The 13,067-nt window shown below is 53.8% G+C and overlaps 5 protein-coding genes across 5 annotated transcripts; 3 read left to right on the top strand and 2 right to left on the bottom strand.

Annotated features, from left to right (window-relative positions):
- Positions 1-1,358: 1,358 nt before the first annotated feature.
- On the top strand, positions 1,359-2,948 carry Z520_06925 (uncharacterized protein; the record flags this gene model as incomplete). The annotated part of the gene is made up of 7 exons (XM_016777425.1): positions 1,359-1,476; positions 1,526-1,601; positions 1,673-1,697; positions 1,779-2,097; positions 2,156-2,235; positions 2,315-2,355; positions 2,402-2,948. The coding sequence occupies 7 exons, from the start codon at positions 1,359-1,361 to the stop codon at positions 2,946-2,948; spliced, it is 1,206 nt and encodes a 401-aa protein (XP_016631596.1).
- A 532-nt stretch (positions 2,949-3,480) lies between these two features.
- Positions 3,481-4,326, top strand: Z520_06924 (uncharacterized protein; the record flags this gene model as incomplete). The annotated part of the gene is made up of 1 exon (XM_016777424.1): positions 3,481-4,326. The coding sequence occupies one exon, from the start codon at positions 3,481-3,483 to the stop codon at positions 4,324-4,326; it is 846 nt and encodes a 281-aa protein (XP_016631595.1).
- Positions 4,327-5,041: 715 nt separating this feature from the next.
- Positions 5,042-5,836, bottom strand: Z520_06923 (uncharacterized protein; the record flags this gene model as incomplete). The annotated part of the gene is made up of 1 exon (XM_016777423.1): positions 5,042-5,836. The coding sequence occupies one exon, from the start codon at positions 5,834-5,836 to the stop codon at positions 5,042-5,044; it is 795 nt and encodes a 264-aa protein (XP_016631594.1).
- Positions 5,837-6,241: 405 nt separating this feature from the next.
- On the top strand, positions 6,242-7,190 carry Z520_06922 (uncharacterized protein; the record flags this gene model as incomplete). Its single annotated transcript, XM_016777422.1, has 2 exons — positions 6,242-6,398; positions 6,469-7,190. The coding sequence occupies 2 exons, from the start codon at positions 6,242-6,244 to the stop codon at positions 7,188-7,190; spliced, it is 879 nt and encodes a 292-aa protein (XP_016631593.1).
- An 835-nt stretch (positions 7,191-8,025) lies between these two features.
- Z520_06921 (uncharacterized protein) lies at positions 8,026-10,493 on the bottom strand (the record flags this gene model as incomplete). Its single annotated transcript, XM_016777421.1, has 2 exons — positions 8,026-8,997; positions 9,048-10,493. The coding sequence occupies 2 exons, from the start codon at positions 10,491-10,493 to the stop codon at positions 8,026-8,028; spliced, it is 2,418 nt and encodes an 805-aa protein (XP_016631592.1).
- Positions 10,494-13,067: the final 2,574 nt, after the last annotated feature.

The following is a 13,067-nucleotide window of genomic DNA, read 5'->3' as shown; positions in this document are numbered from 1 at the left end:
TTTCTGCACCTTGACACTGTGTCTGATCCCGATGGCAGCGGTTCGAGCGATGAGGCTACCACATGAACTTAACATGATCATCGCCATTATGAGATTCAGTTCGATCGTAGCCCATCAAAAGATCAAGAGGGGGCATTGAGTCCAACGCCCGCGCCAGACAGGCAGATGCCTTTTCTATACCACGTGCTCCGCGTCTTTCAACATGTATACTGATATTGAGAGGCCAGTTATTCACGGAGCACATCGCATTGACAAGAGCCAGGTTCATCGCTTGATCATTCATGGAACCGTCTCCATGGCACTCTGAATCGGCTGTGTATGGGGCGTCGTTCTTTCTCAATCTCGTCTCGCTCCATACTTCATCTCTCAACTCAACATCTCCTGTCTTCTTTCAAATCCATTTCCTTCCCTTCCCTGCTTCCCGTATATTCGATAGCGTTGCAGCATATCACTTCCAAGGTTCTGTCAGACGAACATGCCTGTCCTCCATAAGCTTCAAAAGCCACCTCCCCAGGTGGAGACCGAGGAGACCACATTCGTGAAAGACTGGCAGGATTACTCTCTGGACATTATGCCGGCTGATGACAATGACGGCCACTATCTGGACATAATGCCGACTCGATGATAATGACGGCCACTGTCTGGACATTATGCAGACCGATGAGAATGACGGCCGCGGATCGGGTAACCAGCTCAGCTTAAGGGCGGTGACGTTGACCTATTGACGTGTACACACGTTTGTGGAGGACCTCGTCTTGGTTAGGTAATGGAGCATAACTGTCCTTGCTGCGTGCATTCAGAGACTTTACCCGGTATACCTCGTACAACTTTGGACGCTGCAGAAAGCCTTATATATAGAGGTCTGTTGCCCTAACTATATTGGGAAGGTTGGCCGGTCAGACCTTATATCAAGCAGGTTAGGCGAGTGACACTGCGGGCACTTACTACCCCCTGGTCTCTCTCCTTCGCTAGTTGCTTGTATACGTCGATAGGTCAAAAGTCTCTAAATACACATATTTATGCTCCATTAGCAATTCTTACTTTTTGGAGCTGCATAACATCGCGCTTGTGGTTTACTTGTATTCTTCCGAGCTTTATTGACGGTCTCGAAAAGGTTCTCACGTGTAGATAGCCCATGGCATCGATTGGCCATCGAGGATCAAACCATACATATAGCTACCCCGGCTCGTCACGCTCGCTTGTTGTCTTCGTTATGTAGCTCGCTAGGTAGCGTAGAGCCTTTTGTAATATCTCATACTTGGTACACGCTCGTATGCAGTCCTGATGGTACCAATTGATGTTCCTACAGTTCTCTTGTTCCCTAAAGACCAGGAGAGCACGACGGAGGCCATTCCAATATGTTGAGCCTGCTTCTCGCGGCTATGGGGGCCACATTGCTGGTGCTACCCCAGGCGGACAGCTACGTTCTTCCCGTGGATAATATCGAGACAATCAAGATGTCCTTGTATAACTATGGTATGCTTTGGGGCCTGAATTGCATCGAACAAGAATCTGACCCTCCCAGGTGTGGGATTCCAGTCAATGCTATTCCGCATCCCGTTTCCCAATAGCCCCTGGGGGCCAACGATACCGAGTATTTGGTAAGTGAGAGTGAGAAATGGGAATATGAACACGATGGATCCGTCTCCTTGTTTGCTGATGCCCCTCTCAGCGATTCAGGCTCGGAGTCGGGACATGTCCAACCTGCTTCGATGTGATCTGGGAAAGGAACAACGCCAAAGCCTTACCCCCAGCACTTCTATAATCCCTATACACAGGACTCCTTGGACGCCATCCACGTCGCCGAGGTCACCATCAGTGATTTCCCACCTGACACCACGGCGGACGACGAGACAGGCGACCTCCACTTCGCCATCACTTCGGTGGACCACCAGCCGTTGGACAAGCCACTTGGCTTCATCGTCACCTGGAACTTCCACAAGCCGATGCAAAGACTTGGACGCCTCGCGTACGAGCCGGCCCTTCAAGTCATCGACTTTGCCAAGTCCGACGTGACTCCGACTCATCCGATCGTGCCACCGCTCGTGCCGAACCGAACTTGCTCGCAGGCCAAGGAGGTGCAGGTGCTCGAGCACGGTAACGCCCATCATCGCCTGAAGGCCTAAGAGGCCGTGGCTGACAAGTTGGGAAACAGACAAGAAGACCCAGAACACCACCATCGCATTGACCTGCCAAGGCTGCTTCAATTTCACCTACAACTCCCCCAACTCACTCGTACGTCGCATCCCCAGCCAGCAGGGCTCTGCGGGGGCTGGCTGGCTGCTCCAAGCACTGACCGATTATGGTTTCGCAGACCTTCTCGCTCCAACCGCTACCACAAGCCGGGCCCGAGGAGTTCACGTTCCGACTCAACGGCGTGAACGAGTCGATTCTGTACCAGGGCTGGTGTCGCACCCACGACGGCGGATGCAGACCCGCGCGTCCAAGCACCCGACGCCTTTGGCGTGATGCACACGGTCGACTTCCTGCTCGCATCCCATCGCTCGGTGGTCGAGGCAGACTACAGCGAGCTCGGCTCCATCAGTCCCCAGGACCACTTCACCGTGAGCTTCTGGATCATCGCGATCGATGGGCACTCCCAACAACCTCCGCGGCAGCACGTCCGTTTCATCGCGACATGGGATCTGCTCACTCAAGTCGACCGGCGGACCCCGCGATGGTCGAGTCTGGAGATCTCCCCGACTCAAATCCGGTTTCCCGACCCGGATATTAGGCTGCCGGCCTCTCCGATCGTCCCGTTCCGGTCCAAGGGTGGTCGCAAGCCAGGCTTGTCAGGCTCGCAAGTCCCGCTTGGTTCTGGTCTTCGGACCCAGCAAGGCTCGAGTCTAGCTGTCAAGGCCCTTTTGGTGCTGGCAGGCTTCTTGGCAGGTATCGCCGTTCCTTCCCGCCCTAGACGTCGTCTCTCGCAATTGTCCGTTCAGCTGTAGTACGCGGCCGACACTTGGGCGTAGGCAGGACCTCTCCAAGAGTCCAGAAGCTCGTGGCTTGACACGGTACTGTACCTAGGTACTTGCGGTAGATGCCCCCGGCGTCCTGCAGCTTCCCCTGGGTGTCCCATACCTACATACAGGTACTGTACGAGGTACTTGTCTTGCCTCACCCAGCCTCAACGTCTCCATCTCCATTTCCATCTTAGGGACACTTGGATTTCGTAAACATACTCCGCAAGGAGACGATGTTTATTGCTGGGTAGTAAGTATTATTACAACTTAGCTAAAGTATAGGTACCTAGGTAGGTAGAATCCCCGCACATAGGGAATACGAAAAGCGTTGCATTGGAGAAAATTCAAAAAAATCTAAGCCGTGACTACATCTCTAGATCTTTGACGTCTTAAAGTGCCTCAGACTCACTCACTCTTCTTCCATTAGAACTTCACTCTTCTTGCGGGGATATATGTGATATATGCAACACCAATCAAACGACTCTCTCTCTCAAACAAAAAAGAAGAAGAAAAAGAGATGCCCGAATTAACCATCTCCTCCCCCCTGCCCCTCAAATCCGGCCACTCGATACCCGTGCTAGGCTTCGGCACCTGCATGAGCGCGACATGCACGCAGTCCGCTTTAGCAGCACTAACCCACTCGTACCGACACCTGGACACGGCGCAGATCTACCAGAACGAGGCCGAGACCGGGGCCGCGATCGCGCAGAGCGGTGTCCACAACCGCGCGGAGCTCTTCGTCTGCTCAAAGCTGTGGGAGGACATGTACTCGCGCGCCGGGGCCGTCGCGGGCGTGGAGGCCTCGCTGGAGAAACTCGGTTTGGAGACGATTGATCTGTATCTACTGCATACGCCGCGTCCGGGTCCCAGGGCGAGGAAGGAGGCGTGGTTGGGTCTGCAGGATTGTGTGGAGAGGGGGTTGGTGAAAAGTATCGGCGTGAGTAATTGGGCTCCCAAACATATTGAGCAGCTCATGGCCGAGGAGGGCGTGTATATCGAGCCCGTGTGTAACCAGATCGAGCTCCATCCGTGGAATCAGCAGAGGCAGCTGGTGAGGTACTGCCAGGCCAAGGGGATTGTGGTGGTGGCGTACTCGCCGCTCACGCAGGGCCGAAGACTCAATGACCCGACTATCGTGAGCCTCGCGAACAAGTATGGCAGGACACCCGCGCAGATTGTCCTCAGGTGGGGGCTCCAAAAGGGATTCGTGGTCATTCCCAAGAGTGATCGCGAAGAGCGCATCGTCGAGAACAAGGGCGTTTTCGGCTGGGAGATCTCAGAGGACGATATGGAGGTAATTGACGCGCTGGATGAAGGGCAAAAGGCGAATCTAGGAGAGTGGGATCCTTACGCCTGGGACTGACATTTCCGGATCTGACCGTCTGAGTGCTACAACAGAGTCCTTCCAGCGCCTTTGCTTTCAGCCTGGTTTCAGCCTCTCGCATATATTGTTCACTCGTCCATCTCCGCCGTACCGTCGTTCTGGCCAGCCGTCTTCGTCTATTCTCCTTGCCGGGCCTCTCTTCCCCCATTACTCGCGAGGCTTTTCGACCTGGCACCTAACAGCCGGCGCTGACAGTTTCAGGCTGGCAATCTTGAGGTAAACCTTTTGTCCGCGTTCCATGTTCGAATCTGCGAGCCTTCGCTTATGGCGTCCTATACCAAGCAATCTGGGCCTGGTGACCGTCGTCGTAAGCGCCGTACATTTTGTAGACTTAGGAAGCACGACGGGTGAAGTTCGAGGGCTGTTGTCCACAGGAAGATATCTTTCACCTGCTCTCCCGTTGTTCGCTAGTTCAGGCACATTCGCTGACCTTAGGACATATAGAGGCCGCAAATCTCGCAAGGTCCCTGCATCTCTGTACCAACCATCCCCCACAGCCTGCAGAAGGCCCATCTTCTCCTCACTCCCGATGCACCATGACGCGCGGTATGGCCTGACCAAGGGGTAGACCTTCATGTTCGGTGTTGGCTTCCATAGGAGTCTGCTCCGACCTCCTATTGCAGAACACCGGTCACTCGCGTGGATGTGGTGATCCTGGAAAAATTCTTTGACTCGCAGGCGTCCTCTCTGTTGGTCAGGGCATATCCATTGGTTTGAAATTTGCCTTCCCCTCTTGCTCCGTCTCGGAGGGTGCCGTCTCCCTTCTGTCACCCTCTGCCTCGGGCACCTGTCTCTTGACGAAGAAAAATCTCCCCATCTTCCGACTGTCCCCGTCTTCTCCAAGTGCCCAGGGATCCTTCACCTTGCTCCAAGCCAGCGGATCCTCCTCCCATGGCTGGCTTTCTTCCGTGAAACTTGTGACTAGATACGTATCTCTGCGTCTCCTGATCGTTCCGTTCCGGCCCTTCTTCTCCTCAAGCGCGAGAAACTCGGCCAGTGTCTCTCGGGTAATGGTGCGTTCCTGAATGTGTTCCGCGGTTTCATCGCGGATGGCCACAAGAGGTTCAACACCTGTCGTGTCGACCTTCAGGATCTCCCTGACGAGGTGTAGCTGGTCGCGCAACTCCTTGAGCATCTTTTCTTCTTCGATTTTGGATTGGGGAGGAGGGAGCGCCGAAAGGCGTAGGAGATGGCGGAGTTTAATGATTGTTATCTTGCTCGCCCACGGAAAAAGATATTCGGTCCGCCATGCCTGTGCTTTGATTCCAAGTCTCTCTGTCCTTTCCGTCGGGGTCCCCTGAGCAGTAACCCGAAACCCCGCAGGCAGGAGCTGAGACACGGACCATGTGGGCGTCTCGAGAAGGGATTGGATTTCTGGCGAAACGTCGATTTTCTTGACGACCCTCAGTTCCTTTTCGCGAGCTGGGCTCCTGCCAGGTCCAGTGAGAACGGTGCGGATATTGAATGCCTGTCGCGAGATTCGAGGCATCTCGTCCTAATTCCCGGTCAGGTTTGCGGGTTACACTGGTTCCCTGGTGGTTGATGCCAGTAAACATTTATCGGCGCTGCTGCGACGAATAGAAACTTAAAGCAGCATGGTGATGTTTTGTACGGAGGACCAGTTCGCACTCTCAGGCAATGACATTCACCGACCACCTGCGCTTTGGCGGGGCGGGGCGTCTTGGGCGTCCTGCGCTTGGACAGTGATTCGCAACTCCATCTATCAACCAGGTATTGTTCAAGGAGCCACCTATACATCTGCTAACTGATTGATTTCAAAGTCTGTGACATCTTATCCGCATATCTCTCAACATACTTGCGGGGCCCCAGGAAACCCTGCACTTCGCACACACCACTCTCTGTTTTCTGCCACTCCTTCATTTGAACTTCAACTATGGCTCAAGATCCCCGAGTATTACTACAGAAGGCCGACAAGGCCGCACAGGGCGCCTCTGGTGGATTTAGTCTATTTGGTGGACGAGCCGAGAAATGGGAGAACGCTGCGGATCTCTATACACAAGCCGCAAATGCGTTCCGAGTACAGAAGCAGAGTAAGCAACCAGGCAGCAAAACATCCCTCGCCTATGCTATTATGAAGGGTGCTAAACATCCTTCAAACAGATCTAGAAGCCGGCAAAGCCTTTGAGCAAGCCGCCTCGATCCAACAATCCAAACTCAACGAACCCGATGACATGGCCAACACCCTGACCGAAGCCTTCAAAGTCTACCGCAAAGAATCCCCCCAAGACGCCGCCCGCGTCCTTGCGACCGCCATCCAACACTACACCGCCAAGGGTAACTTCCGCCGCGCGGCGACACACCAACAGAACCTCGCCGAAGTATACGAGATGGAGATCGGCGACCAGAAAAAGGCGCTCGAGGCGTACGAGACCGCGGCACAGTGGTACGAGAGCGACAACGCCGAGGCACTGGCCAATAAACTGTATTTGAAAGTCGCGGACCTGGCGGCCCTGGAGGGCGACTACCAGAACGCAATCAACAAACTCGAGACCGTGGCAAAATCCAGCTTAAACAACAACCTCATGCGCTGGAGCGTCAAGGATTACTTTCTCAAAGCAGGGATATGCCATCTCGCCGCGGGTGATCAAGTGGCCACCAAGAGAGCACTGGAACAGTACCGCGAGCTGGACGGCAGCTTCGCAGGCACGAGGGAGAACATGCTCCTGACAGACCTGGTGGGTTGCGTCGAGGAAGGCGACCAGGAAGCGTTCTCGGACAAGCTATTCCAGTTCGATTCGCTGAGCAAGCTGGACAAGTGGAAGACGACACTGCTTTTGAGAGTCAAGAACGCGATCGAGAAGGAGGAGGAAGATTTCTCGTAGAGCTGAGAGCGAGAGTAACAGCGAGCACGGGCCTGAGCCGTTACGAGTATGTATGGATTAGCAGAGGGGGAAAGACAGCCTACAGGCGATACGAAGTCTCGGAGCCGGCGTCAATGGCGTCTTTTTTTTTTCACAGAAAGAAGATAATTTGAATTCGCTTCCCCCTTTTACATCACGGGAAGAAATATTCTTTGATATGCTCTGCTTCTACTATGAAAAGACCGACCCTACCACGTACATTGGCGTTGAAACCACCACCACCGCTGAAGCCAGAGAGATGCACCAGATGGACACACATACGGACAGGCCAGGCAGATAGGATCTCGACAGCTCCCCCTCGCTTGCATACCGATCTATCATCTCAGAACAGCGCTTGGGGCATGTGGACGCTGACGAATAATCAATATTGATTGATTGACGTGACTGTTTCATTGATTGAGTCAACACAATCCAATACAATGCAACGTGCGGACGAATGGATTGACTTGACTTGACTGATGGTCAAGCCCAAACGACCACTTTATTTCCCATTTTCCATGTTCCGGTTTCAGTTTCCGCTTTATAGATAAGTATATCGAGACACCATTTGCCATGCAAGCATGCATCATGCATCATGCATCGTGAGACACGTATTTTCTTTTCCTCTTGACAGCATTGCCTCTTATACCAAGTACAGTACAGAGATCCCAAACATCATATGCCAAACACTGAACAGTCAACGGTGTCTCTTCATCCACCAATGGAGAGAACACAAACACTGGGCTTGAGATGCACATATAGTCCCCCCATATACGCCACCCCTCCTTTTATCATGTATCCCAGAATATCCTTCTGTTTAACACCAGGTGAAAAAGGGTTTCTTGCTCTTGACCGTTTCCAGCCTCTCCACAATGACCTTCCTCCTGTGTGTCGAGTCCATATCACTCGCGGCGGCATACCCCAAATCTCCCTCGTCCAGATCGTCTCCCTCGTAAACGATGCTCGGAACGGATTTCGGTTTGTGGCCACCATAGCCACTCCTTGTTGACATGGACCGTTGCCTTCTCGTGGCGCGTTCTTTTGAGGACACGTTGTTGCTGTGTGTAGAGCTGTCGCCACCACGACGGGGAAATTCGAAGCTGAAGCGCGTCTTGCCCTTCGCCGAGGGGCGAGCCGGGAGCGTGTAAGAGCTTGGATGATGGCCGAGGCTGCTGCGAGCCTCCCGAGCAAAGTCATTGGAGTCAAACCCCGGAGCAGTGCTAGAAAGTCCACCATCTTCGCCAGGACCAGGCAGATAGCCCAGATCTGCCGCGCTATCTTCACGAGTGAGGTCGAAGCGGTTTGCATTGGGCAATTCGTTCGTCGGAGAGCCAAGAAGATCGTATTGGGGTGCTTGGTGTCTGCCAGACGGGGCAGAGGCATAGGATGCTCCTATGTCCATCTCTTCTTGTTGTTGATAATGCCGTGCTGCGCGGCGGTTCATCTCGGTGGAGGGAACGCGCATTGGGATCGCCACAGGGACATCTACCAGGTCGTCCCAGACGCATACTCTGGTCCGTCTCGTCAGCTCCAAAGGTCCGTGATCTTCTTGTTTCAATGTCTCCACCACATTCCAGGCTTGCCCCTTCATCACAGCAATCTGCCGGGCAAACATGCTTTCCTTGAAATCCGCGTCTAACGAAAAGACTCTGCGTAGAGCCATCTGAGTTTCGCTCCACCAAGCGGTTGAAGTCAGCAGAGGGAGAAAATGATCCCGAGTCTTCTTGGAAAATGGTTGCCCTATCAAGGAGACGGGCAAGAACAGCCAACCAAATGGGAAACTCCGCCACTAGAAGGTGAGTTAGCACACGCCAGGAGCGAGTAGATCTCTATACATACGGCATCTGGATGTTTCCAGGGCCATGACAGACTATTGTCAATGGCCCCGATGGTGATGGAACATTGGAGTTCGTGGTTGTTGGAGGGTGTCCCTGATCGACTCTCCATCGCCTCATACCGCTTATATGGTCTCGACGTATTTGACTCCGGTCGTTGAGGATTGATGTTGGGGCTTACTGATGCCGGTCGCAGGTGTGTATCCCCATTTTCGGTGGCGCCGTTCGGTTTGGGCGGTTCTGCCACAATCGAGACTTCTTCCGTCTTCCAGTCGATCTTGATCATCCAGTTGTCGAGGCCCCTGTCAGTGTTTCGCATGATGTAATCGAGAATGACCAATTTCTCCAGCTCTTCCCGAAAAGCTTGCCGTATGGTAGGCGTCCAATGGAATTTGGGTGCCTCTTCTGACGGCGGAGGAGAGACTACTCGAGGAGCCTCTTGGTCATCGTCGTCTGCACCTCGGCCACCAGGAAGGCAATGGCTTAAGGGCCTTCTCTTTCGTGAATGCTCCATGTCTGCACGGAACTCGGTTGCTTGATCCGGCCAGGGATTCTCGCGCAGGAAAATGTTTGCGTCTTTAAATCCTTTCAAGAAAACCTGAAAGCTGCCAGGTTTCGCTGGTAGACCTCTCTTTCCACCCCAGGTGCTTCTCCTTTCCCAGAAATCATAATAAAAGACCTTGGAGGATAACCAGACGACGTCGGTGTACGGGACAATGTATGTCCTCAACTGGCTATCCAAAACATAAGCGGCGGCTTCGGACACATAGGATAGATTGGGTATCAGGCACGCCCGGCCAAAGGCGAAAGGAAGGAGGTTTCGGTGCAGCCACTTTGTCCATTTGGGGTTTCTCGAGGCATATGGCTCTTCATCTTTGGGCTTGAACACACCAACAACTGTGCCTTCACTGTTGCGGGCAAAATAGCTGCCGGAGCTCCCTTGCGAGATCATCTTGGGGTGTGTCCCGAGTTCGATGGCGACTCTGACGCTTTCCACGATGTCATCGAATTGTTGTTTGGTCAGTCTTTGCGTTTCGGCAGCAGTGTAGGCAGCCAGTTCGGAGGCGGTGTAAGGGTGTACGCCCACAGGAGCTTGGAAGACGGAATGATGTATCTCGAGTTGTTCTTCCTCTTGGGTCTTGCCCTTGACGGAGCTGATTTTGAATTTGGTCACGATCTCTTCTGCCCATCTCTCCAACCGGGCATTGATGGCTTTGATGTCCACACCCGAGGAATTACTTCGTACTCGTCTCATGGATCGTCTCCGTGAATCATGGTGGGCAGTAGAGCGCATCGACTCTCGCGGGGCGGGCTGAATCGAGGCATATCGGGTGGTTAGGGGTGAGGATGCGTATGTCTCATCTCCAGAATCTTCGTCTCCCAGCGGGCCATCGTCGTCGTCGGCCTGCGCCAGGCGAGCGTAGCCGGAGGTCGGTCGCTGTCGAGGCATTGCTTGATGTCACTACCCAGAAGGGCAGGGAGGAGAAGAGGAGACAAAGGGTGGAAGGTACGATGACGGCTTTCACATGCTGACGGCTGCGAATCTAGAAGGAGAAAAAGGTCGGGACCACGATCACTCGAGAAGTCGGCATGGAGTGACTGTAGAGCCACGTTCCTCGAGGTTTGGTGTGGAAGGGCCAAAAACGCGGAGGTAGTAGTGAGTGAGCCGGGATTATTCGAATGAGCAAAAAGTGGCTCAAGGTACCTCGCACCCACCTCGTAATTACTTGGTAGTAAGTAGGTGCTCACTTGTGCTCCGACCGCACCAATTATTTTGTGCATCTCGCATTATTTACGGCGGACGCAGGCCCCAGCAAGCACCAAGCCAGCACCAGGCAAGCACACAGGGCTGCAACACGCGGGATTATTGGGTCCTCAGCCTACAGCACCACAGCACCTACTGGGCTGCTCGCACCTACTGGGCTGCTCGCACCTACTGGGCTGCTCGCACCGAGAACCCGAGTACCTCGTACTTCCCTCACTTACCGACACAGTCGCCTTGTGAGGTCCTCATCCATCTTTTGCTGCCTGTAGAAGGAGTACCTAGGGGTCTCGATGGCCATGGCAGCCACTCATCCCCCTTTCTAGGCAACAATGGCCAACCTGGGACTCGAAAATTCAGTTATGCCATCCCTGGAGATTCGATCCGCGAGGCGCACGCTCGGACAGCTTAATCGATGGGAACCGATGCAGTACTGAGCCTTGTCCTTACACCGGTAGGTCATTCTTCTAGCGATATACCTATCTAAATTCAATGTCCGTGAGATCGTCCCAGATAAAGCAGATAGATCTTCGGATATCGATTATTCTCTTTCTCCTTGATCAGCCACAAGCCCTGCAGATTCCTTGCAAGCCTCAACAGCCACAACTATGCCTCTTCAGTCCAAGCAGTTGGATTACCTATCGAACCTTACGCGAGGGGCCGCCGTTAATCTCGGACAGCGGGCCTTGATCGACAGATGCTTTTTTCTTTGACGCGTGACATGATTGCTAGAAGACAGAAAGAACCACAATAGGAGACGGTTGGATCCTTGTGTACCACGCGCATGGCAGTTGTAGAGTGGATCGAGTTTCACTTTGTAGTGACGGCGCCCTGGCCGGCGAGCCGCGCATATTGGGTCGTCGCGGACTCGTGGAGCGGTAGCTTTTTCCCAGATCGCCCTGCAGGCTCCAGGCTCCAGGCAGTTTTGATGAGCTATTGAACTCCATCTGCACGTCAGTTACTAGTAGTTAGAAACGAGCTTTGAGCGGCTATTCCCCCCTCTTGCAAATTTGAGCATCAGTTGCTTTGACAGGGTCCGAGGCGCGATAGGAAAAAGGGGCACTTCGGAAGCCGGTGCCTCCACCGTGAGATTGACAATCTCTTTCATCTTTCCCCAGATTTGCTAAAGCGCCGAATCAGCGCCACCCTGCTCGACTATGTGTCTCGCACAGAGACTGGATGCAGCTCGATTCCAAAGGGCTATTCCAGACCGTGCAGTTCACAATAGGCCCTCGATGTTTGTGTAATGCACAACGAGGTCGAGTTACAGCATGTCCACGCCCGGTCTCTGCGGGCCCTGGTCCGATTACCTTTGGGACCTGGTAAGAAGCTCATCTCAACAAAGGCGTTTACGGTCAAGACAAGGCGCAATTAGACATCCTCCTAGGCTTCTCGGCGGGACCAATATTGTGCTCGCCAGCCAGGATCCCCTCGATATGGGAACCCCCCCTGACTCCGAGATTGTATTGGATGAAGCAAAATACTCCAAGATTCCCGTCTATCGATAGACGTGCTTTCAGTTCTGCGATAACACACCCTCTTTTTTCTTTGGTTATATTGTTGTCGCTCACCGCATTTGCAACGAAGTGCCTGTGGCATCGTTTTGCTGGAAATCGGGTATAATATCCATCACAGTGACCTCCCCAAGGCGTCCCCTTCGCACCTAGACAGACCCGTCGAGACCACGGTTTGGTCTCAAACACCACTGAACACGGCGTCCGCAGTCGCTCCCCCGCTCTTCCGAGCCTCAGTCCTTGACCCTACCTACCGACAACCGTCGACGCCCTTGAGTGACCCGAGGCTGGAGGATTATGGCAACCTGAGACGGGATCAACAGGGAAGCAGCTCACCTCTGCCACCCCCGTCAGTGCTTGGAAAGGACATCTCGCGCCCGTCGTCAACCAATCTTCCGTACACAGGCAGTCACTTCTTCAACCACGCACAATTCCATGCGAGAAGTGCAAGCTTCAATCTCGGGCGGGACTACCACTCCGAGCCCCGACCAGCACTGCCAGGGCTGTCGGCGCTGACCTCCTTGGCCGCTGCTGCACCACCACCAAGTGTCAGGTACGCCGAAGACGGAATCTTGCAAGACGACGCAGGGACCACAGATGGAAATAAAAAACTGACACGGGCGACAGATCCTTCTCTGGCAGCAGCTATGGTTCGCAAATGAGTTACTCGGGCAGCATGGCACCTGTGCCCACACCTGGAATTGCAGGCAATGCTCCGGTAAGTGTAGTTTCTTCTGTCGTGTTGTGT

The sequence above is a fragment of the Fonsecaea multimorphosa genome (assembly GCF_000836435.1).
Source record: "Fonsecaea multimorphosa CBS 102226 unplaced genomic scaffold supercont1.13, whole genome shotgun sequence".
NCBI classification, from domain to species: domain Eukaryota; kingdom Fungi; phylum Ascomycota; class Eurotiomycetes; order Chaetothyriales; family Herpotrichiellaceae; genus Fonsecaea; species Fonsecaea multimorphosa.
This window is presented reverse-complemented; position numbering and strand designations above follow the sequence as displayed.